The 27,885-nt window shown below is 52.8% G+C and overlaps 1 protein-coding gene across 1 annotated transcript in view; it reads right to left on the reverse strand.

The window, feature by feature from the left end:
- Window positions 1-336: 336 nt before the first annotated feature.
- LOC134422284 (microsomal triglyceride transfer protein-like) overlaps window positions 337-27,885 on the reverse strand; it is a 31,705-nt gene continuing 4,156 nt past the window's right edge. Inside the window, 17 exon segments of the mRNA XM_063164274.1 lie at window positions 337-1,121; window positions 2,064-2,234; window positions 2,447-2,571; window positions 2,848-2,966; window positions 2,969-3,071; window positions 3,599-3,720; window positions 4,360-4,457; window positions 5,040-5,254; window positions 5,351-5,563; window positions 5,677-5,784; window positions 6,754-6,919; window positions 7,129-7,286; window positions 7,452-7,605; window positions 7,683-7,822; window positions 8,613-8,729; window positions 9,273-9,380; window positions 9,848-10,057. Coding sequence (XP_063020344.1) covers window positions 893-1,121; window positions 2,064-2,234; window positions 2,447-2,571; window positions 2,848-2,966; window positions 2,969-3,071; window positions 3,599-3,720; window positions 4,360-4,457; window positions 5,040-5,254; window positions 5,351-5,563; window positions 5,677-5,784; window positions 6,754-6,919; window positions 7,129-7,286; window positions 7,452-7,605; window positions 7,683-7,822; window positions 8,613-8,729; window positions 9,273-9,380; window positions 9,848-10,057 — 2,556 coding nt within the window. The 3' untranslated portion in view covers window positions 337-892.

Consider the following 27,885-nt stretch of genomic DNA (forward strand, 5'->3'; position numbering starts at 1 on the left):
CAACTCCAATCCCAGCTACAGGACCTGTCTCTCTGCCAGGGCAGGTGTCCTTTGGGACTAGGAGTTCAGCTGATTTGGGGTAAATATCAGCTGGATGACAAATCTGCCTTTGTCAATCTCTAGAGGAGGAGGAAGAGGAAAGGCAGCACCCTAAATGCAGACCTAGAAAGCAGGTTCTTGATGGAAGTGCCTCCCCCTTCTGCCCTTCCATGTGTCCAGGAGAGTTATGAGTCAAACAGAGACAATATGAAAATACAGAGCATTTATTTCTGTACATAACCAAAGCACTTGTAATTGGTGTCTCCAGATGGAAAACCAGGCAAGTCTCCTCCCTGAACCCGGAGACTCAGTGCTAACATTTCAGGCTCATAATTAACAAAAGAATATATACTCCATATCCCTCTTTTCTTTCCTAAAAAGCTTGTTTTGTAGCACACACACCACAATAAAAGAGCTAAAAAGGACTTTCAACGCACATTATTATCAGGAAGGAATGGAGAAATGCTGCTTTTTCCTCACCAGCCCTCTGATCCTGGAGGTGTTGGGTGGGGTGGATGACAACACTTCAGCTTGGGCAAGGAAGGTAATTTATTCCCTCCACTGGGGACTTCCAGCTGGCTGCAGATGTGTCCCCTCCTGACAGCTTTGGTAAACAGGGAGAAAACTCAGCATTTTGGGATGCAGTCCTCCAGGAGGGTTTCTTGGGCTCTCAGGAACTCATCCACTTGCAAACAAGGCTGTTTTTCATGAGAAAAAGCTTGGCTTCCAGCAAAGCCCTGCCCCATGAAAGGGAAGAGTCCAGGAGAGGGAAATCTGAGCCTTTGGGGTGTGCGGGCAGGTTTGCGGGCACGGGGTGTGTCTGTTCTTCAGCAGCTCCTCTTGTCCTTCCTCATCATCCTTCTGGTGTCCTTATTGCAGCATTCTCCTCATTCAAAGGTGGTTGTGGAGAAGAATCCCGAGGTGCTCTGGCTCCCAATTCCTTTTCTGCAGCCAGCAGGAGGTTGCAGACCCTGGAGTTGGTTTGGTGCAGGGCAAATTCCCTCCCGGGCACGGCGCCGCGCCGGCCCCTCCGAGCGGTGCTGCTCCGGCTCCCGGCAGACTGGGACACTGAGAGCACTTCCCTGTGGGACAGAGGGACAGCAGCACGGGCAGGAGCCTCTGGTGGGGGTGGTGGATCTCACCCTCCTCCTCCCAGCCACCGTCTCCTGATGGTCTCATGTGTCGCTATAGGACACGGAACAACACGAGCGCACACACCGCTGCTCTCAAGGTGAAGAAAAAAGGGAAATTTATTTTCTGACTCCAACATTTACAGATTTCTAAAAGTGACAGTGGATTGGAGGGTGACAGTGCCACCTCTCCAACGACACTGGACAAACCAACAGTCTATCAAATTCCTCCTCTTCTATAAAAGAATGCAAAACAATCAGATATTTACAGAAAGTGTGTGAGAAAGTTTGCTACAAGAGTGTAAACATCAGAAGGCTTAGAGAATCTTAAAAAATCAGAGCAACATTTATGGATGATTGTCGCAGATATCTTTTCATGAAAAATCCTTTCCTTAGGATTTTTCCTCATGAGAAGCTGAGAGGCCTCAGGAACAAAATGTAAACATTGATTATCTGCTGCTGTGGAATGCAACAGGTGCATCTGTGATTGGCTCATGTTGGATGTTTGTAATTAATGGCCAATCACAGTCAGCTGGCTCAGACAGAGAGTCCCAGACAGCTGCCTTTGTTATCATTCCTTTTTCTCTATTCTTAGCTTAGCTAGCCTTCTGATGAAATCCTTGCTTCTACTCTTTTAGTATAGTTTTAATGTAATATATATCATAAACTAATAAATCAAACCTTCTGAAACATGGAGTCAGATCCTCGTCTCTTCCCTCATCCAAGAACCCCTGTGAACACCATCAGAGATGATGCTTCCACTCATATCAGGAACTTGTGGTCCCCCTCCCTCATCCCTACCAATTCCCACCCAATAAGTGCAACCATTAATCCTCTCCTCTTCCCTCCTTTCTCTCAAGCCCACCAGGATGTTTCTGCAGGATCTGGTGCTACCTGTATGGGACCTGCTCCTCTCTCAGCTGCAGGCACATGAGCACGGGGCTGCTGGAAAACCTCAGCTTGGTGTCAAAGTGGATGGAGGTCTCCACCTCTGTCTGGCTCCTCAGGGTGGCTTGGAGCAAAGGGGAATCCAGTTCTGCCTGGAAATCCATGGCAAGGCTTCCCCTGGGAGAGAGAAGCATGTAGGGTCTGGTCACAGAGCAATGGCCTGAGCTGGGCACCAAACAACTCCATAAACACCTCAGTTAGAGGTATGGCCATGGAAAATTTCTCTGTAAACATCAGGAAAGGCTGATGGACCCACCAGGAGAAGAGCAGGGAGCAGTGGAAATCCACCCTTGCCCCCCAGGTATTCCCATTCCCAGAGCCAGGCTGACCTGGCATTGACGCTGGTTTTCAGCTCCTGCTCCCAAATGCTCACGTCCATGTCAGCTGAGATGTCCAGCCCCAGCCCACCCTGGAGTCTGACGGTCACTTGGAGGCCAGACTGCAGAGGAATGACCTGGAAGATGGAAAAGGCAGAGCTCCCTGTGGCCAGGCCCTGCTCCTGGATGAGTGCTGGCACCAGCAGGGCCTTGTGGCTGCTGGGAATGTCCATCCCAGCCCTGCACCTCAGCCACGGGTCTCCCATGGCAGAACAAGCCATCCCACCGCTTTACCGACCCCAAGACACACCTGGCAGTGCCACCTCGCTCTCAGATCTGTGTCTGTGGTGTGCAACATCCACAGGCTCAGCTGGGATGTGCAGACAGGCCACTGCTTCCTCCCCATACAGTACCTGGTGATGGTCCATCAGCAGGAGGTTCCCCCTGACCACACTGGTGGGCTCTGCACTGCTCAGCAGGACCTTGCCCATCAGGTCTGTGTATCCCTGGAAGAAGACAATTGGCCGCAGACGTCAAAGAAGGTGGCTGCCATCCCAGCCATGAGCTCTGGCTCCTCCTCTCCTTCCGAGAGGTTTTCTCCCATCATCGACTCCATCCCTTGTGCTTCAAAGGTCACCTGGAAGACAGAAGTGGACAGGAGCAGGACATCAGTGATGGAGTGACTTGGGCGAGGCATCCAAGCCATCCCTGAGGTGCCACTGAGGCATCCAAGCCATCCCTGAGGTGCCGCTGAGGCATCCAAGCCATCCCTGAGCACCCTGAGGTACCAGTGTGGCATCCAAGCCATCCCTGAGTACCCTGAGATACCAGTGTACATCCAATCCATCCCTGAGGTGCCACTGAGGCATCCAAATCATCCCTGAGCACCCTGAGGTACCAGTGTGGCATTCAAGCCATCCCTGAGCACCCTGAGGTGCCAGTGAGGCATCCTCTGGTTTTTGGGGAGCAGGGGGCTCCCCTCTCCAGAGCAGGAGTCTGGTTTCACACCAGCGATTTGGGAATTTGCCTTTTTCTGACACAGGACGTGCTGAGCACAGAGGCGAAGCACCACGAGGAGGTGAAGAGGGGACACAGGGACAGCAGTGGCACCCCTGGGTTGTGCTGTCACCCCCCTGCAGCCCCCAGCCCCTCTCTCAGTGGCACCTGAGCTGCACGGAGCCGCTGGCCGTGGCTGAGCAGGGAGAAGTCGGAGACGCTCTTCCTCAGGAATCCACCCTCCAAAAACAGCAGGTCCAGCCCAAAAGTGGAGGTCAGGTCCTGGGTGACTGAAGGGCAGAGAGATGCCCATGAGCACCCCTGGGTGTCTGGTGCAAGGGGTGCTAACAGGATGATCTTTAAGGTCCCCTCCAATCCAAACCTGTGGTACCACTCTGCATCTTCTCCTTTCGTTCTTGCAACACTCAAATGATTCAGCATTGCCAGGTTGGGTTTTTTTTCTCCCTTGCTATTCCACCTACACTGACCCTCTGCAAGGCCAGACTGAGCTAATTTGAAGGGGGACAGAAATGAGGGGTGAAGAATTCAGCAGATATTTAGCAAGTGCTGCTTTTTGCAGTCTCTGAAATTTGATTCTTTCTTTTAAATCTCAGGGCAAGAATCCTCCTCTCTGAAGATCTTAATAAAAATACAAAAGGAACTTGTCAGGGAAAGCACGGAAACTCCCACCAGCAACCTGCTGTTGGTTTCATTTCCAGCTGAAGTTCCTCTTTCAAACCAGCAGGATTTGGCAAAAGTTTGTGTTAGAGAAGGGCATGTTCATATCTCTGGTACTGGGGGACGTTCTCAGAAACCTCCCTGAGATTTTGGGGCATTCTACAGACCTGGATCCTCCTCTGGAGCTGCCTTTTCCCACCAACCCCTCCTTTAACCCTCTGAGGGGACCAAGGTGTCCCCTGTGCTGTCACCTGCCAGAGGCCCTGAGAAAGAAGAGGAGATGCCAACTTTGGAGAAGAAGTTGTAATTGTTGATCCGTGGGTCTCCCATGATGTCTTTCAGTATCTTCCTGGAAAAGAGAGGGAAAGGATGTGTCAGCACTGGGAGGGAGGGAAGGCAAGGGGTCAGTGGTCCCTACAGAAGGAAATATAATTTGCTAAAGTGTTTCTCAGGGTTGCTGACTGCCCAGAGCAGCGTGAGGAAAAAGTGAAAGCTTTAGATGTAGGCTACCCTGGAATTCCATTTTCCTCTGGATTATTAGGATAAACCAGGCAGATATTTTTCTGCAGCTTTTGCTTAGCTCTGAAAAATGTGAGTGCTTGGTTTGTTCTGTGCAGACAGGAAGATTATTGCAGGCACAAATTGTGCACTGCCCTGGGAGCCAGAGCTTCAGCCTCCAAGGACTCTGCTGAAGCCACAAGCCTGGGTCCTGCTGCCATGGGGCAGGATGACAAAATCAGGTTCTGCCTGGCTGTGTGACATCTGCATCCCTTTGGTTACTCCAGGGATATCCAGGCAGCCCTCACGAAGTGATGGTGGCACATTTTAAAGATGTATTGGTCCAAACCCCAGAGCTGGATTGAGGAGGAGGAGGAGGAGAAAAAGGGGATGCAGAGCAGAGGGAAAATGTCCCCGTGCCCTCAAGCCCCACCTTGCCAGGTGGTGGTGGTCACGCAGGCTGTTCTGCACCTTCAGCAGCAGGAACGTGGCCACCTCTGTCTCCATCTCGGTGGTGGCCAGCAGGATGTTGATGACATCCATGGGCAGGGGGTGGTTATCCAGGAGGATTTCTGCAGCTGCCAGGCGACAGGTTTTGTCATAACTCTTCCTCTTCTGGTGGAAAATCCTCCTCATCACTTGCTTCACCTGATGGGAAGGGGTAATTGAGAGTGAAGGGCACCCCAGCAGCTTGGCTTTGAGTGGGGAGGGGAGCACCAAGCCTCACACAAGCTGCTCTCCTACCTTGCTGGAGATGTGGGGAGCGGGGAATCGCTGCAGGGCAGAGGTGGCAGCGGTGGTGACAGCCGTGGGACCGCCCTCAGCGTGCTCCAGGAGGGTGGGGATGGTCTCAGGGAGCCTTGCATTGCCCAGGGCCAGCAGGGAAATGACCACCCTGGGCTCCTCCTGGGCACCTCTGAGCCCCCCGAGGATGGTTTCCACCCCACGCTCCACCACCTGCTCGGGATTTGCAGGAGGAGAGGGGAGTGAGGGACAGGAGATATTCTGGGCACCCCTGGAACTGGGGGATGTCCCAAAAAGCCAAGTGTGAGGGACTGCAGAGGACCCACCTGCAGCCCACAGAGCTTCTGCTGGCACAGCTTGCCCACCAGAGCGCCCACAGCAACTATTCCTGTCTCCCAGATCTCAGGTGCCAGCTGCCTCCCATCCAGCTTGTCCTGGGCATCAGGAAAGGGGCAACAGGAAGCAGGAAAAAAGAAATTGGGAAAAAAAAAAAAAAGAAAAGAAAAAAGAGATGGAGTTTGCTTTACTTCTTATCTCGAGCAAGTCAGGTGTCACTGGCTGGGGGCTGTGTACAAATCACAAACAGGACAGGGCTGCTGTGGAATGTGATTTGAGCTGTTTTGTTTTCCAGCATCAGTCTCATTACATGGTTATGACAATGGGAAGATGCCACTAGCTCACATCCCATGCAGCAGGCCAAAAAACTTAGTGTTACAACTTATAAGTAAGTTTTTTGAACAATCACACAAAGCAAAAGCCCATTGACAGTAGTTCTATCCAATCACCATAAGCACACGTACCTTTGGTTAAAACAATTCTTGCTTATTTCAAATACAATACCTGCTGGTAAGCCTTAAAACACAAGGCACAGAGCTCCATTATCAATCTTTGAACTCCCTAATATCTTGCTAGATAAACTTTTCTGTAGCTTAGGGAGTTATTCTAGACAAGCGTTAACACACAGACCATTGTTCTATTTGTCCTTGCTTTTCTACTGGTTAAATAATTTTTCTGCTGACCATTCTCATGGCTGCTGCTTAGCTCTAATCACAGTTCTGCTCCCTCTGGGGCCTGCCTTTTGCAGCTTTCCCAAAACCCTCTAATTTTGTGGATTCCCACAGTCAGGGAAAACTAGTTCTTACCTGCCTTGAAGGAGGCCATGCATGATTTAATTGGATAAAATGTTGTGGCTCTGAATTGAGATTTTATTATCTTTAATGCGCTGATACAAAGCATCTTCTGCTGGATTCTTTTCCTCTGGGGAGCATCTACTCCCATCCCATTAAATGCACATGAAACAATCCCATGAGCAGGAAAATCAATTTCTACAGAAACGTTTCCCTTGTTCCATGGTGTGTGGATCCATCCCAGGATGGGGAAGAGGGGGAGATGTCCATACTCACCAGGACGAGCTGGAGAAGCTCTCCTGAAGGCCGGGGAGAGAAAGCTGCTGCACAGAGAAACTTCTCCAGGAGGGATTTGGGCTCCTGGCTGAAATCCAGGAACTCTGAGAGCGCTGCCAAGGAAGCCACTGACTGTGTGGCCACCGCTGCCTCCACCAGGAAGGGGCTGGAGCAGGAGGAGGGAAATCAGCAGAGGCACAGCCCACAAAAACCCCTGCAGTGCTTGGACAGGACAGGCATTGGGAGAAGCCAGAGAACACTGCCACTAGCCAGGATGGAGGAGCATGGAGAAGCTGCCATGGAGCAGCACCAACCATCCCCGTCTGTCTTGTCCAGCGCTCGGAATTTTGGAGCCACAGCTCCAGGGGCTCTCACCGTGCCTCCTCGGGGGCTCTCCTCAGCAGCTGCAGCACATCCCTCTTCTTGGCACTGCGCAGCATCTGGATGAGCCTCTGGAACTGCCAGGCTGTCGCCACCCTCGAGGTGTCTGTTCTGACTCTCTGCCTGTCAAACGCCTTCAGGAAGGCTCTCAGCTGCAAAGGTGAGGTTTGTTGGGGGGGATTTAGCCTCTTTTCCCATGTTATCACAGGGTAACCTTTGCACCAACAGCCCCTCCAAAAGCACCACTGGGGTTTAACCCCAAACCCCACGAGTGCCCAGCCTGAGGGGGAGTTTTGGGGCTCAGCAGCATCACTGACCGACGGGCAGTGGGTGCAGACCCTCCTGAAGGGCAGGCTGGCCATGCCCAGGGGCTGGGGCCGTGCCCCCGTGCCAGCCAGCACATCCTCAAGGCTCTGTCCAGACACCTCTGCCAGCCCAGGCACTGCAGGAGACACCAGCTGGAGCTGCTGCCTGTGAAGGGAGAAACAGTCAGTGGGAAGTTTTGTGGTGCCCACCCTCCACGGCCAGGGGTTGGGATCATCCCTCACCTTGAGCTGATTTTGATGCCGGAGCGGGATCTCAGGGCTGGAGCCACCACGTGGCTTTCCTCTGCCAGGACTGACTGCAGCAGGCTGTCCCTCACCACGTACTGGCTTCTGCTGGAGGGCTGCCACTCCACTCCAAAAATCTTGGGAAAGGAAAGGCAATGAGGAAAAAAGCAACCTTTTATTCCCCTTGCCAGGAGATTTCTCTCTTTACATTAGCAGGAAAAGAACTTTCCAGCCCACCAAGTCACCTACTTCACTTGCAAAATGTAGGACAGGAAAATCCATAAGAGCCCACCTTCTTCCCAGGTGTGGGAGAAGGCACCACCAGGTGAGGAGCAGCAAGGGGATGCCCCCAGCCATGGCTGATGCAGGCAGACAGAGTGGTGACACCACAGGGACTTGCACAACAAGGAGGTCTTGAGACCCCTGCCAGGGCCTGTGGGATCTCCATGGGAATGTCCATTTTTATACTGCATTCAGTAGAATTTGTATATTTTCAAAAAAACCCTTAAATTTTGGTTATGGCAGGTATGACTGCATTAAGACCCACGGGATTTCCTCTGTTTATGTCAGGGCTGAGCACAGGCTACTGCTTTCAGCAAAACAGAATCCTGTCAAAATAATCCCCCATGCAACGAGACCCAGAAACCATCCCTGCATCTGCAGCTTCCCAAGCAGGATCAGCTGACAGCTCAGAACTGATAACAGGAGCAGGGATGGGGTGACCCAGAGCACCTTTGCTGCTCCTTCCCACCTCGAGACCCTGCTGAGGGATGCTGGTGCATCCCACTTTGGGGATGGGTCTAAGAGTCCCATCCCAAGCTGCTGCAGAAGGCTGAAGCCAGCTGGGAATGGGAATCCAAGCCCACCTGCCAAAGGATTTTAGGGGTGGCCCTGCTGAGCCCCCCACAGTGAGAGCAATGGACTTGCTTTGTTCATGGAGGTGAACCCAGACTTTGGCTTCGAGCAGCTGAGGAGATCTTTGGTCTTGGTGATGGAATGGTTGGACACGGTGTAGGAGACCTGGCAGCTTCCAGAGGCATCTTCCTGAAAACAAACAGGAGTGACCACGAGTGTTAAACACTCTGTGGAGAGGACAGACACAGAGGCCAACCCAGCAAAGAGAACAGCAGCTAAAATCCAGAATGTGAGGCAAATCAGAGGGTGGTTGGACAGATCCAAGCCCATCTTTGTAAATTCAGGCTCTAAATTAAGATTTAATTAACCATCTCAGTGACTGCATTTGGGGTTCTGAGGTTATTTCATGTTGCTCACAGGTCATTCCAGCTGGCTGCTGGCAAAGCAAATCCTGTTGGCAGGAATGCTTGTGGAGTTTTCCCTCTGCTGTTCCTACTGTCCAGGGAAAGGCTGTGATTTTGTAAGGGGTGCCAATTGCTGAAAATTGGATTATTTTATTTTAACTCTTCTGCCTTTCCAAGAGTCATCCTTGCTTACAGCCTGGTTGGAGCAGCAGACCCAATGTTATTTGTCCTGAATTTTGCCCCCTCTGCTGAAGCTCATGGGCTGGCTGGGCTCCAGGGCCAGCTCTCCTGGTCCATCTCTGGATTTTGGTCCCAGCTCTGGACCTACCTCCACTGTGGTGCCGGCATGGGGCTGAAGCTGGAACAGACTGGTGATGCCTCGTTTCAGGTTGGAGATCAGGATGTTTTCTGCTTCATTCCCATAGAAAGCTTTGACCTGGGAGGGCAGGAGGGGGTGCCTGGCTGAGGGGACATCTCTGGGGTCCCTGCAGGCTCCCTGCTGCCTTCCCTGACAAAAGGGAACCTGAGAACACCCTGCAGACCCCTGAGGAATTTTCTCAAGGAGGCCCTTATCCCTCAATAGCATGAGGTCTGTGAATGCAGGAACACAAAATTTCCCTTTCCTTCCCACCCTGGGGTTCCACAGCCTCAGAGGAGAAGGCCAGAAAGGAGCTTATATCCCATGGTTAGGGCTGAAGAGATTTAACATGGGATTCTGCAGCTCCAGCTGAGTCCTTCTGGAGCATGGGACTCTTTGTAGGGTCCAACATTGGCCAGTTCCTTCTGCTTTGAAATCAGAGGTGGAGCAGGAGCTCCCATGGATCTCATAGCCCAGAAAATCTAGGATGAGGACAGGAATGCTTTGCAGAGGGCATGAACAAGCCCAGGAGGTGTCCAGCTGACCTTGCCACTGCTCCAGGAGATGAACACTGGCTGCTGGAGCTCTGCCTGTGCCTCTGGGCTCAGAGCAATCTCTACAGGGGAGCCTCCGGTGCTGTCCTGGCTCCTCTGCTCCTCTGGCTGGTGTTGGGCCTTCAGGTCATGGATCTACAACAGCAGAAGATGCAGAAAGCAGTGACCAAGTGTCTGCTCTGAAGCTGGTGTGCATTTCCCCTGCAGGCAGTGAATTTGGTCAGAGAGGTCATTTTTCAGCTGTCATGGGCTAGAAACGGAAGGGGTTGTGTGGAAACCCAGAGCAGTGGGAATATTTCTCTGTCTGCTCTGGGGTGCCCTGACCCCCAGGGGAGCCCTGACTCTGACCTTCATTCATGGAGAAAGATTCCTACTCTTCAAGATAGACTAGAACCCACAAAAGTGCGTAATAGATTACAGTGAGTAGTGCAGATGTATCACTTGGTGAGAAATTTAGGTTTTGGGATTTTTAGTGTGTTGTGGATGGAAGCAAGGTGGAGGGCACAGGGTGTCATCCTGAGTTTCTTCTTCATGCTGCTTCTTCCTCCTTCTCCATGGGTTTGGGTGGCATTTTGTAATTGGGTGGAAAAGTCCCCATTGCAGCTCTGTGGGATCAGTTATTGGGTTAAAAAATAACCCAGGTGTCAGTCCTAACTCTGATAGTTTCGTCTTAAAAGCCCTTCGAACAAGAGATTGTTGGCCATTTGGTGCCTCCTAATGAAAATCTGCCTGTCACTGTGATATTTCCTGATAAATCCCTTCAGGATTTTTCTACTGAGAGGCTGAGAAGCCTCAGAAAAGAAATGTAAAAAATAATTATCTGATTGCTTGGAACGTGGTCTGGAGGTTTCTTACAAACCTGTGCATCTTGGATTGGTACCATATGAATTGTTTTTACATAATGACAAATCCCAGCCAGCTGTGTCGGACACTAGGAGTCTGTCATGAATTTAATTATTCATTCTTCTCCAGACTCCTGATGTCTCATTTCTCTATTTTGTTGGTATATTATTAGAAGATGTGAAAGAAGAAAGCTGTGAGACAAGAAGAGGTCGCAGAAAGTAAGTAAGTGTACAAAAGTGTCAATCAGGTCCCAGAAAATCAGAAAGAAAGCAAGTGTCAGCCAGATCCCAGAAACTGAGAAAGGAAGTGTCACTCAGGTCGCAGATGGTCAGGAAGGAAGGCAAGCAAGTGCCTCAGTCAGGTCCCAGAAGGTCAGAAATAAGGCGGCAAGCAAGTGCCTCAGTAAGGTCAAACGGGATCAGGAAGGAAGGCGGGAAAAAAGTGTCACTGCCAGGTCCCAGAGTAAGTGGAATTGAGGCAAAAAATGCCACAGTCAGGTCCCAGAGGGTCAGGAAGGAAGGCAAGCAAGTGCCACATTCAGGTTCCAGAGGGTCAGAAAAAGGCGGCAGGCAAGTGTCTCAGTGAGGTCACACGGGATCAGGAAGAATGCGGGAAGCAAGTGTGACTACCACGTCCCAGAGTAAGTGGAATTGAGGCAAAAAAATGCCGCAGTCAGGTTCCACAGGGTCAGGAATGAAGGGAAGCAAGTGCCACATTCAGATCCCAGAGGGTCAGGAAGGGAGGCAAAAAAATGCCACAGTCAGGTCCCAGTGGGTCAGGAAGGAAGTCAAGCAAATGCCACATTCAGGTTCCAGATGGTCAGAAATAAGGCAGCAAGCAAGTGCCTCAGTGAGGTCAAATGGGATCAGGAAGGAAGCTGGGAAGAAAGTGTCACTGCCAGGTCCCAGAGTGTGTGGAAGGGAGGCAAAAAAATGCCACAGTCAGGTCCCACAAGGTCAGGAAGGCGGCAAGCAAGTGCCACAGTCAGATCCCAGAAGGACAGACATAAAGCGGCAAGCAATTGCCACAGCCAGGTCCCAGAGGGTCAGGAAGCAAGGAAATAAAGTGCCACAATCAGATCCCAGAGGGTCAGAAAGGAAGGCAACAAGTGCCTCAGTCATGTTCCAGGGGGTAAGGAAGGACGGGAAGCAAGTGCTACAATCAGGTCCCAGAGGGCCAGGAAGATAGTCAAGCAAGTTCCACAGTCAGGTCCCAGAGCGTGAGGAAGGGAGGCAAAAAAATGCCACATTTAGGTCCAAGAGGGTCAGGAGTCAAGGCAAGCAAGTGCCACAGTCAGGTCCCAGAGGGTCAGGAAGGAAGGCAAATAAGTGCATTAGTCAGGTCCCAGAGGGTTAGGAAGGAAGGCAAGCAAGTGCCACATTCAGGTTACAGAGTGTCAGGAAGGAAGGCAAGAAAGTGCCACATTCAGGTTCCAGAGGGTCAGAAAAAAGGCGGCAGGCAAGTGTCTCAGTGAGGTCACACGGGATCAGGAAGAATGCGGGAAGCAAGTGTCACTACCACGTCCCAGAGTAAGTGGAATTGAGGCAAAAAAATGTCGCAGTGATTTTCCACAGGTCCAGGAAGGAAGGAAAGCAAGGGCCACATTCAGATCCCAGAGGGTCAGCAAGTAAGGCAAGCAAGTGCCACATTCAGATCGCAGAAGGTCAGGAAGGAAGGCAAACAAATTCCACAGTCAAGTCCCGGAGTGTCAGGAAGCAAGGAAAGCAAGTGCCACATTCACATCTGAGAGGTTCAGGAATTAAGGCAAGCAAGTGCCACAGTCAGTACCCAGAGGGTGAGGAAGGGAGGCCAAAAAATGCCACAGTCAGGTCCCAGAGGGTGAGGAAGCAAGGCAAGCAAGTGCCATAGCCAGGTCCCAGAGGGTCAGGAAGGAAGGCGCCAAGCAAGAGCCACAGTCAGGTCCTAGAAGGTCAGGAAGGAAGGCAAGCAAGTGCCACAGCCAGGTCCCAGAGTGTCAGGAAGCAAGGAAATCAAGTGCCACAGAGAGATCACAGAGGGTCAGGAAGGAAGGCAACAAGTGCCTCAGATATTTTCCAGGGGGTGAGGAAGGAAGGTGGCAAGCAAGTGCCACAGCCAGGTCCCAGAAGGTCAGGAATCAAGGCAAACAAGTGCCATAGCCAGGTCCAGGAGGGTCAGGAAGGAAGGCAAGCAAGTGCCACTGTGAGCTCCCAGAGGGTCTCGAATCAAGGCAAGCAAGTGCCACAGTAGGGACCCAGAGCGTATGGAAGGAAGGTGGCAAGGAAGTGCCACAGTCAGGTTCCAGAATGTCAGGAAGGGGGTCAAGCAAGTTCCACTGTCAGGTCCCAGAGGGTGGGGAAGGGAGGCAAAAAAATGCGACAGTTAGGTCCAACAGGGTCAGGAGTCAAGGCAAGCAAGTGCCACAGTCAGGTCCCAAAGGGTCAGGAAGGGAGGCAAAAAAATGCCACAGTCAGGTCCTAGATGGTCAGGAAGGAAGGCAAGCAAGTGCCACAGAGAGGTCACACGGGATCAGGAAGAATGCGGGAAGCAAGTGTGACTACCACGTCCCAGAGTAAGTGGAATTGAGGCAAAAAAATGCCGCAGTCAGGTCCCAGAGGGTCAGGAACCAACGTAAGCAAGAGCCAGTCAGGTTCTAGAGAGTCAGGAAGGAAGGCAAGCAAGTGCCCCAGTCAGGACACAGAGGTTCAGGAAGGAATGCAGCAAGCAAGTGCCACTGTGAGGTCCAAGAGGGTCAGGAAGGAAGTCAAGCAAATGCCACATTCAGGTTCCAGATGATCAGAAATAAGGCGGCAAGCAAGTGTCTCAGAGAGGTCACACGGGATCAGGAAGGAAGGCGGGAAAAAAGTGTCACTGCCAGGTCCCAGAGTGTGTGGAAGGGAGGCAAAAAAATGCCACAGTCAGGTCCCACAAGGTCAGGAAGGCGGCTAGCAAGTGCCACAGTCAGGTCCTAGATGGTCAGGTAGGAAGGCAAGCAAGTGCCACAGCCAGGTCCCAGAGGGTCAGGAAGCAAGGAAATCAAGTGCCACAATCAGATCCCAGAGGGTCAGCAAGGAAGGCGACAAGTGCCTCAGTTATGTTCCAGGGGGTGAGGAAGGGAGGCAAAAAAATGCCACAGTCAGGTCCCAGAGGGTCAGCAAGGAAGGCAAGACAGTGCCACAGTCATGTCCTAAATGGTCACGAAGGAAGGCAAGCAAGCGCCAGAGTCAGGTCCCAGAAGGTCAGGAAGGAAGGCAAGAAAGTGCGTCAGTCAGGTCCCAGAGGGTTACGAAGGAAGGCAAGCAAGTGCCACATTCAGGTTCCAGAGGGTCAGAAAAAGGCGGCAGGCAAGTGCCTCAGTGAGGTCACACGGGATCAGGAAGAATGCGGGAAGCAAGTGTCACTACCACGTCCCAGAGTAAGTGGAATTGAGGCAAAAAAATGCCGCAGTTAGTTCCAAGAGGGTCAGGAGTCAAGGCAAGCAAGTGCCACATTCAGGTCCTAGATGGTCAGGAAGGAAGGCTAGGAAGTACCACAGCGAGGTCACACGGGATCAGGAAGAAGGCGGGAAAAAAGTGTCACTGCCAGGTCCCAGTGTGTGTGGAAGGGAGGCAAAAAATGCCACAGTCAGGTCCCAAAAGGTCAGGAAGGCGGCAAGCAAGTGCCACAGTCAGGTCCTAGAGGGTCAGGAAGGAAGGCAAGCAAGTGCCTCAGTTATGTTCGAGGGGGTGAGGAAGGAAGGTGGAAACAAGTGCCACAGTCAGGTCCCAGAAGGTCAGGAAGGAAGGAAAGCAAGTGCCACAGTCAGGACCCAGAGGGTGAAGAGGGAAGGCAAGCAAGTGCCACAGTCAGGACTGGGAGGGTGAAGAAGGAAGGCAAGCAAGTGCCACAGTCATGTCCTAGATGGTCAGGAAGGAAGGCTAGGAAGTACCACAGCAAGGTCACACGGGATCAGGAAGAAGGCGGGAAAAAAGTGTCATTGCCTGGTCCCAGAGTTTTTGGAAGGGAGGCAAAAAAATGCCACAGTCAGGTCCCACAAGGTCAGGAATCCAGGCAAGCAAGTGCCAGAGACAGGTCCCAGAGGGTCAGGAAGGAAGGCAAGCAAGTGCCACAGTCAGGACACAGAGTGTCAGGAAGGAAGGCAAGCAAGTGCCACAGTCAGGTTCCAGAGGGTCAGAAAAAAGGCGGCAGGCAAGTGTCTCAGTGAGGTCACACGGGATCAGGAAGAATGCGGGAAGCAAGTGTCACTACCACGTCCCAGAGTAAGTGGAATTGAGGCAAAAAAATGCCGCAGTCAGGTTCCACAGGGTCAGGAATGAAGGGAAGCAAGTGCCACATTCAGATCCCAGAGGGTCAGGAAGGGAGGCAAAAAAATGCCACAGTCAGGTCCCAGTGGGTCAGGAAGGAAGTCAAGCAAATGCCACATTCAGGTTCCAGATGGTCAGAAATAAGGCAGCAAGCAAGTGCCTCAGTGAGGTCAAATGGGATCAGGAAGGAAGCTGGGAAGAAAGTGTCACTGCCAGGTCCCAGAGTGTGTGGAAGGGAGGCAAAAAAATGCCACAGTCAGGTCCCACAAGGTCAGGAAGGCGGCAAGCAAGTGCCACAGTCAGATCCCAGAAGGACAGACATAAAGCGGCAAGCAATTGCCACAGCCAGGTCCCAGAGGGTCAGGAAGCAAGGAAATAAAGTGCCACAATCAGATCCCAGAGGGTCAGAAAGGAAGGCAACAAGTGCCTCAGTCATGTTCCAGGGGGTAAGGAAGGACGGGAAGCAAGTGCTACAATCAGGTCCCAGAGGGCCAGGAAGATAGTCAAGCAAGTTCCACAGTCAGGTCCCAGAGCGTGAGGAAGGGAGGCAAAAAAATGCCACATTTAGGTCCAAGAGGGTCAGGAGTCAAGGCAAGCAAGTGCCACAGTCAGGTCCCAGAGGGTCAGGAAGGAAGGCAAATAAGTGCATTAGTCAGGTCCCAGAGGGTTAGGAAGGAAGGCAAGCAAGTGCCACATTCAGGTTACAGAGTGTCAGGAAGGAAGGCAAGAAAGTGCCACATTCAGGTTCCAGAGGGTCAGAAAAAAGGCGGCAGGCAAGTGTCTCAGTGAGGTCACACGGGATCAGGAAGAATGCGGGAAGCAAGTGTCACTACCACGTCCCAGAGTAAGTGGAATTGAGGCAAAAAAATGTCGCAGTGATTTTCCACAGGTCCAGGAAGGAAGGAAAGCAAGGGCCACATTCAGATCCCAGAGGGTCAGCAAGTAAGGCAAGCAAGTGCCACATTCAGATCGCAGAAGGTCAGGAAGGAAGGCAAACAAATTCCACAGTCAAGTCCCGGAGTGTCAGGAAGCAAGGAAAGCAAGTGCCACATTCACATCTGAGAGGTTCAGGAATTAAGGCAAGCAAGTGCCACAGTCAGTACCCAGAGGGTGAGGAAGGGAGGCCAAAAAATGCCACAGTCAGGTCCCAGAGGGTGAGGAAGCAAGGCAAGCAAGTGCCATAGCCAGGTCCCAGAGGGTCAGGAAGGAAGGCGCCAAGCAAGAGCCACAGTCAGGTCCTAGAAGGTCAGGAAGGAAGGCAAGCAAGTGCCACAGCCAGGTCCCAGAGTGTCAGGAAGCAAGGAAATCAAGTGCCACAGAGAGATCACAGAGGGTCAGGAAGGAAGGCAACAAGTGCCTCAGATATTTTCCAGGGGGTGAGGAAGGAAGGTGGCAAGCAAGTGCCACAGCCAGGTCCCAGAAGGTCAGGAATCAAGGCAAACAAGTGCCATAGCCAGGTCCAGGAGGGTCAGGAAGGAAGGCAAGCAAGTGCCACTGTGAGCTCCCAGAGGGTCTCGAATCAAGGCAAGCAAGTGCCACAGTAGGGACCCAGAGCGTATGGAAGGAAGGTGGCAAGGAAGTGCCACAGTCAGGTTCCAGAATGTCAGGAAGGGGGTCAAGCAAGTTCCACTGTCAGGTCCCAGAGGGTGGGGAAGGGAGGCAAAAAAATGCGACAGTTAGGTCCAACAGGGTCAGGAGTCAAGGCAAGCAAGTGCCACAGTCAGGTCCCAAAGGGTCAGGAAGGGAGGCAAAAAAATGCCACAGTCAGGTCCTAGATGGTCAGGAAGGAAGGCAAGCAAGTGCCACAGAGAGGTCACACGGGATCAGGAAGAATGCGGGAAGCAAGTGTGACTACCACGTCCCAGAGTAAGTGGAATTGAGGCAAAAAAATGCCGCAGTCAGGTCCCAGAGGGTCAGGAACCAACGTAAGCAAGAGCCAGTCAGGTTCTAGAGAGTCAGGAAGGAAGGCAAGCAAGTGCCCCAGTCAGGACACAGAGGTTCAGGAAGGAATGCAGCAAGCAAGTGCCACTGTGAGGTCCAAGAGGGTCAGGAAGGAAGTCAAGCAAATGCCACATTCAGGTTCCAGATGATCAGAAATAAGGCGGCAAGCAAGTGTCTCAGAGAGGTCACACGGGATCAGGAAGGAAGGCGGGAAAAAAGTGTCACTGCCAGGTCCCAGAGTGTGTGGAAGGGAGGCAAAAAAATGCCACAGTCAGGTCCCACAAGGTCAGGAAGGCGGCTAGCAAGTGCCACAGTCAGGTCCTAGATGGTCAGGTAGGAAGGCAAGCAAGTGCCACAGCCAGGTCCCAGAGGGTCAGGAAGCAAGGAAATCAAGTGCCACAATCAGATCCCAGAGGGTCAGCAAGGAAGGCGACAAGTGCCTCAGTTATGTTCCAGGGGGTGAGGAAGGGAGGCAAAAAAATGCCACAGTCAGGTCCCAGAGGGTCAGCAAGGAAGGCAAGACAGTGCCACAGTCATGTCCTAAATGGTCACGAAGGAAGGCAAGCAAGCGCCAGAGTCAGGTCCCAGAAGGTCAGGAAGGAAGGCAAGAAAGTGCGTCAGTCAGGTCCCAGAGGGTTACGAAGGAAGGCAAGCAAGTGCCACATTCAGGTTCCAGAGGGTCAGAAAAAGGCGGCAGGCAAGTGCCTCAGTGAGGTCACACGGGATCAGGAAGAATGCGGGAAGCAAGTGTCACTACCACGTCCCAGAGTAAGTGGAATTGAGGCAAAAAAATGCCGCAGTTAGTTCCAAGAGGGTCAGGAGTCAAGGCAAGCAAGTGCCACATTCAGGTCCTAGATGGTCAGGAAGGAAGGCTAGGAAGTACCACAGCGAGGTCACACGGGATCAGGAAGAAGGCGGGAAAAAAGTGTCACTGCCAGGTCCCAGTGTGTGTGGAAGGGAGGCAAAAAATGCCACAGTCAGGTCCCAAAAGGTCAGGAAGGCGGCAAGCAAGTGCCACAGTCAGGTCCTAGAGGGTCAGGAAGGAAGGCAAGCAAGTGCCTCAGTTATGTTCGAGGGGGTGAGGAAGGAAGGTGGAAACAAGTGCCACAGTCAGGTCCCAGAAGGTCAGGAAGGAAGGAAAGCAAGTGCCACAGTCAGGACCCAGAGGGTGAAGAGGGAAGGCAAGCAAGTGCCACAGTCAGGACTGGGAGGGTGAAGAAGGAAGGCAAGCAAGTGCCACAGTCATGTCCTAGATGGTCAGGAAGGAAGGCTAGGAAGTACCACAGCAAGGTCACACGGGATCAGGAAGAAGGCGGGAAAAAAGTGTCATTGCCTGGTCCCAGAGTTTTTGGAAGGGAGGCAAAAAAATGCCACAGTCAGGTCCCACAAGGTCAGGAATCCAGGCAAGCAAGTGCCAGAGACAGGTCCCAGAGGGTCAGGAAGGAAGGCAAGCAAGTGCCACAGTCAGGACACAGAGTGTCAGGAAGGAAGGCAAGCAAGTGCCACAGTCAGGTTCCAGAGGGTCAGAAAAAAGGCGGCAGGCAAGTGTCTCAGTGAGGTCACACGGGATCAGGAAGAATGCGGGAAGCAAGTGTCACTACCACGTCCCAGAGTAAGTGGAATTGAGGCAAAAAAATGCCGCAGTGATTTTCCACAGGTCCAGGAAGGAAGGAAAGCAAGGGCCACATTCAGATCCCAGAGGGTCAGCAAGTAAGGCAAGCAAGTGCCACATTCAGATCGCAGAAGGTCAGGAAGGAAGGCAAACAAATTCCACAGTCAAGTCCCGGAGTGTCAGGAAGCAAGGAAAGCAAGTGCCACATTCACATCCGAGAGGTTCAGGAATTAAGGCAAGCAAGTGCCACAGTCAGTACCCAGAGGGTGAGGAAGGGAGGCCAAAAAATGCCACAGTCAGGTCCCAGAGGGTGAGGAAGCAAGGCAAGCAAGTGCCATAGCCAGGTCCCAGAGGGTCAGGAAGGAAGGCGCCAAGCAAGAGCCACAGTCAGGTCCTAGAAGGTCAGGAAGGAAGGCAAGCAAGTGCCACAGCCAGGTCCCAGAGTGTCAGGAAGCAAGGAAATCAAGTGCCACAGAGAGATCACAGAGGGTCAGGAAGGAAGGCAACAAGTGCCTCAGATATTTTCCAGGGGGTGAGGAAGGAAGGTGGCAAGCAAGTGCCACAGCCAGGTCCCAGAAGGTCAGGAATCAAGGCAAACAAGTGCCATAGCCAGGTTCAGGAGGGTCAGGAAGGAAGGCAAGCAAGTGCCACTGTGAGCTCCCAGAGGGTCTCGAATCAAGGCAAGCAAGTGCCACAGTAGGGACCCAGAGCGTATGGAAGGAAGGTGGCAAGGAAGTGCCACAGTCAGGTTCCAGAATGTCAGGAAGGGGGTCAAGCAAGTTCCACTGTCAGGTCCCAGAGGGTGGGGAAGGGAGGCAAAAAAATGCGACAGTTAGGTCCAACAGGGTCAGGAGTCAAGGCAAGCAAGTGCCACAGTCAGGTCCCAAAGGGTCAGGAAGGGAGGCAAAAAAATGCCACAGTCAGGTCCTAGATGGTCAGGAAGGAAGGCAAGCAAGTGCCACAGAGAGGTCACACGGGATCAGGAAGAATGCGGGAAGCAAGTGTCACTACCACGTCCCAGAGTAAGTGGAATTGGAGCAAAAAAATGCCGCAGTCAGGTCCCAGAGGGTCAGGAACCAACGTAAGCAAGAGCCAGTCAGGTCCTAGAGAGTCAGGACGGAAGGCAAGCAAGTGCCCCAGTCAGGACACAGAGGTTCAGGAAGGAATGCAGCAAGCAAGTGCCACTGTGAGGTCCAAGAGGGTCAGGAAGGAAGTCAAGCAAATGCCACATTCAGGTTCCAGATGATCAGAAATAAGGCGGCAAGCAAGTGTCTCAGAGAGGTCACAGGGGATCAGGAAGGAAGGCGGGAAAAAAGTGTCACTGCCAGGTCCCAGAGTGTGTGGAAGGGAGGCAAAAAAATGCCACAGTCAGGTCCCACAAGGTCAGGAAGGCGGCAAGGAAGTGCCACAGTCAGATCCCAGAAGGACAGACATAAAGCGGCAAGCAATTGCCACAGCCAGGTCCCAGAGGGTCAGGAAGCAAGGAAATAAAGTGCCACAATCAGATCCCAGAGGGTCAGAAAGGAAGGCAACAAGTGCCTCAGTCATGTTCCAGGGGGTAAGGAAGGACGGGAAGCAAGTGCTACAGTCAGGTCCCAGAGGGCCAGGAAGATAGTCAAGCAAGTTCCACAGTCAGGTCCCAGAGCGTGAGGAAGGGAGGCAAAAAAATGCCACATTTAGGTCCAAGAGGGTCAGGAGTCAAGGCAAGCAAGTGCCACAGTCAGGTCCCAGAGGGTCAGGAAGGAAGGCAAATAAGTGCATCAGTCAGGTCCCAGAGGGTTAGGAAGGAAGCAAGCAAGTGCCACATTCAGGTTACAGAGGGTCAGGAAGGAAGGCAAGCAAGTGCCACAGTCAGGACACAGAGTGTCAGGAAGGAAGGCAAGAAAGTGCCACATTCAGGTTCCAGAGGGTCAGAAAAAAGGCGGCAGGCAAGTGTCTCAGTGAGGTCACACGGGATCAGGAAGAATGCGGGAAGCAAGTGTCACTACCACGTCCCAGAGTAAGTGGAATTGAGGCAAAAAAATGCCGCAGTTAGTTCCAAGAGGGTCAGGAGTCAAGGCAAGCAAGTGCCACATTCAGGTCCTAGATGGTCAGGAAGGAAGGCTAGGAAGTACCACAGCGAGGTCACACGGGATCAGGAAGAAGGCGGGAAAAAAGTGTCACTGCCAGGTCCCAGTGTGTGTGGAAGGGAGGCAAAAAATGCCACAGTCAGGTCCCACAAGGTCAGGAAGGCGGCAAGCAAGTGCCACAGTCAGGTCCTAGAGGGTCAGGAAGGAAGGGAAGCAAGTGCCTCAGTTATGTTCGAGGGGGTGAGGAAGGAAGGTGGAAACAAGTGCCACAGTCAGGTCCCAGAAGGTCAGGAAGGAAGGAAAGCAAGTGCCACAGTCAGGACCGGGAGGGTGAAGAAGGAAGGCAAGCAAGTGCCACAGTCATGTCCTAGATGGTCAGGAAGGAAGGCTAGGAAGTACCACAGCAAGGTCACACGGGATCAGGAAGAAGGCGGGAAAAAAGTGTCATTGCCTGGTCCCAGAGTTTTTGGAAGGGAGGCAAAAAAATGCCACAGTCAGGTCCCACAAGGTCAGGAATCCAGGCAAGCAAGTGCCACAGTCAGATCCCAGAGGGTCAGGAAGGAAGGCAAGCAAGTGCCACAGTCAGGACACAGAGTGTCAGGAAGGAAGGCAAGAAAGTGCCACATTCAGGTTCCAGAGGGTCAGAAAAAAGGCGGCAGGCAAGTGTCTCAGTGAGGTCACACGGGATCAGGAAGAATGCAGGAAGCAAGTGTCACTACCACGTCCCAGAGTAAGTGGAATTGAGGCAAAAAAATCCCGCAGTGATTTTCCACAGGTCCAGGAAGGAAGGAAAGCAAGGGCCACATTCAGATCCCAGAGGGTCAGCAAGTAAGGCAAGCAAGTGCCACATTCAGATCGCAGAAGGTCAGGAAGGAAGGCAAACAAATTCCACAGTCAAGTCCCGGAGTGTCAGGAAGCAAGGAAAGCAAGTGCCACATTCACATCCGAGAGGTTCAGGAATTAAGGCAAGCAAGTGCCACAGTCAGTACCCAGAGGGTGAGGAAGGGAGGCCAAAAAATGCCACAGTCAGGTCCTAGAAGGTCAGGAAGGAAGGCAAGCAAGTGCCACAGCCAGGTCCCAGAGGGTCAGGAAGGAAGGCGCCAAGCAAGAGCCACAGTCAGGTCCTAGAAGGTCAGGAAGGAAGGCAAGCAAGTGCCACAGCCAGGTCCCAGAGTGTCAGGAAGCAAGGAAATCAAGTGCCACAGAGAGATCACAGAGGGTCAGGAAGGAAGGCAACAAGTGCCTCAGATATTTTCCAGGGGGTGAGGAAGGAAGGTGGCAAGCAAGTGCCACAGCCAGGTCCCAGAAGGTCAGGAATCAAGGCAAACAAGTGCCATAGCCAGGTCCAGGAGGGTCAGGAAGGAAGGCAAGCAAGTGCCACTGTGAGCTCCCAGAGGGTCTCGAATCAAGGCAAGCAAGTGCCACAGTAGGGACCCAGAGCGTATGGAAGGAAGGTGGCAAGGAAGTGCCACAGTCAGGTTCCAGAATGTCAGGAAGGGGGTCAAGCAAGTTCCACTGTCAGGTCCCAGAGGGTGGGGAAGGGAGGCAAAAAAATGCGACAGTTAGGTCCAACAGGGTCAGGAGTCAAGGCAAGCAAGTGCCACAGTCAGGTCCCAAAGGGTCAGGAAGGGAGGCAAAAAAATGCCACAGTCAGGTCCTAGATGGTCAGGAAGGAAGGCAAGCAAGTGCCACAGAGAGGTCACACGGGATCAGGAAGAATGCGGGAAGCAAGTGTGACTACCACGTCCCAGAGTAAGTGGAATTGAGGCAAAAAAATGCCGCAGTCAGGTCCCAGAGGGTCAGGAACCAACGTAAGCAAGAGCCAGTCAGGTCCTAGAGAGTCAGGACGGAAGGCAAGCAAGTGCCCCAGTCAGGACACAGAGGTTCAGGAAGGAATGCAGCAAGCAAGTGCCACTGTGAGGTCCAAGAGGGTCAGGAAGGAAGTCAAGCAAATGCCACATTCAGGTTCCAGATGATCAGAAATAAGGCGGCAAGCAAGTGTCTCAGAGAGGTCACAGGGGATCAGGAAGGAAGGCGGGAAAAAAGTGTCACTGCCAGGTCCCAGAGTGTGTGGAAGGGAGGCAAAAAAATGCCACAGTCAGGTCCCACAAGGTCAGGAAGGCGGCAAGGAAGTGCCACAGTCAGATCCCAGAAGGACAGACATAAAGCGGCAAGCAATTGCCACAGCCAGGTCCCAGAGGGTCAGGAAGCAAGGAAATAAAGTGCCACAATCAGATCCCAGAGGGTCAGAAAGGAAGGCAACAAGTGCCTCAGTCATGTTCCAGGGGGTAAGGAAGGACGGGAAGCAAGTGCTACAATCAGGTCCCAGAGGGCCAGGAAGATAGTCAAGCAAGTTCCACAGTCAGGTCCCAGAGCGTGAGGAAGGGAGGCAAAAAAATGCCACATTTAGGTCCAAGAGGGTCAGGAGTCAAGGCAAGCAAGTGCCACAGTCAGGTCCCAGAGGTTTAGGAAGGAAGGCAAATAAGTGCATCAGTCAGGTCCCAGAGGGTTAGGAAGGAAGCAAGCAAGTGCCACATTCAGGTTACAGAGGGTCAGGAAGGAAGTCAAGCAAATGCCACATTCAGGTTCCAGATGATCAGAAATAAGGCGGCAAGCAAGTGTCTCAGAGAGGTCACAGGGGATCAGGAAGGAAGGCGGGAAAAAAGTGTCACTGCCAGGTCCCAGAGTGTGTGGAAGGGAGGCAAAAAAATGCCACAGTCAGGTCCCACAAGGTCAGGAAGGCGGCAAGCAAGTGCCACAGTCAGGTCCTAGATGGTCAGGTAGGAAGGCAAGCAATTGCCACAGCCAGGTCCCAGAGGGTCAGGAAGCAAGGAAATCAAGTGCCACAATCAGATCCCAGAGGGTCAGCAAGGAAGGCGACAAGTGCCTCAGTTATGTTCCAGGGGGTGAGGAAGGGAGGCAAAAAAATGCCACAGTCAGGTCCCAGAGGGTCAGCAAGGAAGGCAAGACAGTGCCACAGTCATGTCCTAAATGGTCACGAAGGAAGGCAAGCAAGCGCCAGAGTCAGGTCCCAGAAGGTCAGGAAGGAAGGCAAGAAAGTGCGTCAGTCAGGTCCCAGAGGGTTACGAAGGAAGGCAAGCAAGTGCCACATTCAGGTTCCAGAGGGTCAGAAAAAGGCGGCAGGCAAGTGCCTCAGTGAGGTCACACGGGATCAGGAAGAATGCGGGAAGCAAGTGTCACTACCACGTCCCAGAGTAAGTGGAATTGAGGCAAAAAAATGCCGCAGTTAGTTCCAAGAGGGTCAGGAGTCAAGGCAAGCAAGTGCCACATTCAGGTCCTAGATGGTCAGGAAGGAAGGCTAGGAAGTACCACAGCGAGGTCACACGGGATCAGGAAGAAGGCGGGAAAAAAGTGTCACTGCCAGGTCCCAGTGTGTGTGGAAGGGAGGCAAAAAATGCCACAGTCAGGTCCCACAAGGTCAGGAAGGCGGCAAGCAAGTGCCACAGTCAGGTCCTAGAGGGTCAGGAAGGAAGGGAAGCAAGTGCCTCAGTTATGTTCGAGGGGGTGAGGAAGGAAGGTGGAAACAAGTGCCACAGTCAGGTCCCAGAAGGTCAGGAAGGAAGGAAAGCAAGTGCCACAGTCAGGAACCAGAGGGTGAAGAAGGAAGGCAAGCAAGTGCCACAGTCAGGACCGGGAGGGTGAAGAAGGAAGGCAAGCAAGTGCCACAGTCATGTCCTAGATGGTCAGGAAGGAAGGCTAGGAAGTACCACAGCAAGGTCACACGGGATCAGGAAGAAGGCGGGAAAAAAGTGTCATTGCCTGGTCCCAGAGTTTTTGGAAGGGAGGCAAAAAAATGCCACAGTCAGGTCCCACAAGGTCAGGAATCCAGGCAAGCAAGTGCCAGAGACAGGTCCCAGAGAGTCAGGAAGGAAGGCAAGCAAGTGCCACAGTCAGATCCCAGAGGGTCAGGAAGGAAGGCAAGCAAGTGCCACAGTCAGATCCCAGAGAGTCAGGAAGGAAGGCAAGCAAGTGCCACAGTCAGGACACAGAGTGTCAGGAAGGAAGGCAAGAAAGTGCCACATTCAGGTTCCAGAGGGTCAGAAAAAAGGCGGCAGGCAAGTGTCTCAGTGAGGTCACACGGGATCAGGAAGAATGCAGGAAGCAAGTGTCACTACCACGTCCCAGAGTAAGTGGAATCGAGGCAAAAAAATCCCGCAGTGATTTTCCACAGGTCCAGGAAGGAAGGAAAGCAAGGGCCACATTCAGATCCCAGAGGGTCAGCAAGTAAGGCAAGCAAGTGCCACATTCAGACCGCAGAAGGTCAGGAAGGAAGGCAAACAAATTCCACAGTCAAGTCCCGGAGTGTCAGGAAGCAAGGAAAGCAAGTGCCACATTCACATCCGAGAGGTTCAGGAATTAAGGCAAGCAAGTGCCAGAGTCAGTACCCAGAGGGTGAGGAAGGGAGGCCAAAAAATGCCACAGTCAGGTCCTAGAAGGTCAGGAAGGAAGGCAAGCAAGTGCCACAGCCAGGTCCCAGAGTGTCAGGAAGCAAGGAAATCAAGTGCCACAGAGAGATCACAGAGGGTCAGGAAGGAAGGCAACAAGTGCCTCAGATATTTCCCAGGGGGTGAGGAAGGAAGGTGGCAAGCAAGTGCCACAGCCAGGTCCCAGAAGGTCAGGAATCAAGGCAAACAAGTGCCATAGCCAGGTCCAGGAGGGTCAGGAAGGAAGGCAAGCAAGTGCCACTGTGAGCTCCCAGAGGGTCTCGAATCAAGGCAAGCAAGTGCCACAGTAGGGACCCAGAGCGTATGGAAGGAAGGTGGCAAGGAAGTGCCACAGTCAGGTTCCAGAATGTCAGGAAGGGGGTCAAGCAAGTTCCACTGTCAGGTCCCAGAGGGTGGGGAAGGGAGGCAAAAAAATGCGACAGTTAGGTCCAACAGGGTCAGGAGTCAAGGCAAGCAAGTGCCACAGTCAGGTCCCAAAGGGTCAGGAAGGGAGGCAAAAAAATGCCACAGTCAGGTCCTAGATGGTCAGGAAGGAAGGCAAGCAAGTGCCACAGAGAGGTCACACGGGATCAGGAAGAATGCGGGAAGCAAGTGTGACTACCACGTCCCAGAGTAAGTGGAATTGAGGCAAAAAAATGCCGCAGTCAGGTCCCAGAGGGTCAGGAACCAACGTAAGCAAGAGCCAGTCAGGTCCTAGAGAGTCAGGACGGAAGGCAAGCAAGTGCCCCAGTCAGGACACAGAGGTTCAGGAAGGAATGCAGCAAGCAAGTGCCACTGTGAGGTCCAAGAGGGTCAGGAAGGAAGTCAAGCAAATGCCACATTCAGGTTCCAGATGATCAGAAATAAGGCGGCAAGCAAGTGTCTCAGAGAGGTCACACGGGATCAGGAAGGAAGGCGGGAAAAAAGTGTCACTGCCAGGTCCCAGAGTGTGTGGAAGGGAGGCAAAAAATGCCACAGTCAGGTCCCACAAGGTCAGGAAGGCGGCTAGCAAGTGCCACAGTCAGGTCCTAGATGGTCAGGTAGGAAGGCAAGCAAGTGCCACAGCCAGGTCCCAGAGGGTCAGGAAGCAAGGAAATCAAGTGCCACAATCAGATCCCAGAGGGTCAGCAAGGAAGGTGACAAGTGCCTCAGTTATGTTCCAGGGGGTGAGGAAGGGAGGCAAAAAAATGCCACAGTCAGGTCCCAGAGGGTCAGCAAGGAAGGCAAGACAGTGCCACAGTCATGTCCTAAATGGTCACGAAGGAAGGCAAGCAAGCGCCAGAGTCAGGTCCCAGAAGGTCAGGAAGGAAGGCAAGAAAGTGCGTCAGTCAGGTCCCAGAGGGTTACGAAGGAAGGCAAGCAAGTGCCACATTCAGGTTCCAGAGGGTCAGAAAAAGGCGGCAGGCAAGTGCCTCAGTGAGGTCACACGGGATCAGGAAGAATGCGGGAAGCAAGTGTCACTACCACGTCCCAGAGTAAGTGGAATTGAGGCAAAAAAATGCCGCAGTTAGTTCCAAGAGGGTCAGGAGTCAAGGCAAGCAAGTGCCACATTCAGGTCCTAGATGGTCAGGAAGGAAGGCTAGGAAGTACCACAGCGAGGTCACACGGGATCAGGAAGAAGGCAGGAAAAAAGTGTCACTGCCAGGTCCCAGAGTGTGTGGAAGGGAGGCAAAAAATGCCACAGTCAGGTCCCACAAGGTCAGGAAGGCGGCAAGCAAGTGCCACAGTCAGGTCCTAGAGGGTCAGGAAGGAAGGGAAGCAAGTGCCTCAGTTATGTTCGAGGGGGTGAGGAAGGAAGGTGGAAACAAGTGCCACAGTCATGTCCCAGAAGGTCAGGAAGGAAGGAAAGCAAGTGCCACAGTCAGGACCGGGAGGGTGAAGAAGGAAGGCAAGCAAGTGCCACAGTCATGTCCTAGATGGTCAGGAAGGAAGGCTAGGAAGTACCACAGCAAGGTCACACGGGATCAGGAAGAAGGCGGGAAAAAAGTGTCATTGCCTGGTCCCAGAGTGTTTGGAAGGGAGGCAAAAAATGCCACAGTCAGGTCCCACAAGGTCAGGAATCCAGGCAAGCAAGTGCCATAGCCAGGTCCCAGAGAGTCAGGAAGGAAGGCAAGCAAGTGCCACAGTCAGATCCCAGAGGGCAGGAAGGAAGGCAAGCAAGTGCCACAGTCAGGACACAGAGTGTCAGGAAGGAAGGCAAGCAAGTGCCACATTCAGGTTCCAGAGGGTCAGAAAAAAGGCGGCAGGCAAGTGTCTCAGTGAGGTCACACGGGATCAGGAAGAATGCGGGAAGCAAGTGTCACTACCACATCCCAGAGTAAGTGGAATTGAGGCAAAAAAATCCCGCAGTGATTTTCCACAGGTCCAGGAAGGAAGGAAAGCAAGGGCCACATTCAGATCCCAGAAGGTCAGCAAGTAAGGCAAGCAAGTGCCACATTCAGATCGCAGAAGGTCAGGAAGGAAGGCAAACAAATTCCACAGTCAAGTCCCGGAGTGTCAGGAAGCAAGGAAAGCAAGTGCCACATTCACATCCGAGAGGTTCAGGAATTAAGGCAAGCAAGTGCCACAGTCAGTACCCAGAGGGTGAGGAAGGGAGGCCAAAAAATGCCACAGTCAGGTCCCAGAGGGTGAGGAAGCAAGGCAAGCAAGTGCCATAGCCAGGTCCCAGAGGGTCAGGAATCAAGGCAAACAAGTGCCATAGCCAGGTCCAGGAGGGTCAGGAAGGAAGGCAAGCAAGTGCCACTGTGAGCTCCCAGAGGGTCTCGAATCAAGGCAAGCAAGTGCCACAGTAGGGACCCAGAGCGTATGGAAGGAAGGTGGCAAGGAAGTGCCACAG

The sequence above is a fragment of the Melospiza melodia genome, chromosome 9 (genome assembly GCF_035770615.1).
Source record: "Melospiza melodia melodia isolate bMelMel2 chromosome 9, bMelMel2.pri, whole genome shotgun sequence".
NCBI classification, from domain to species: domain Eukaryota; kingdom Metazoa; phylum Chordata; class Aves; order Passeriformes; family Passerellidae; genus Melospiza; species Melospiza melodia.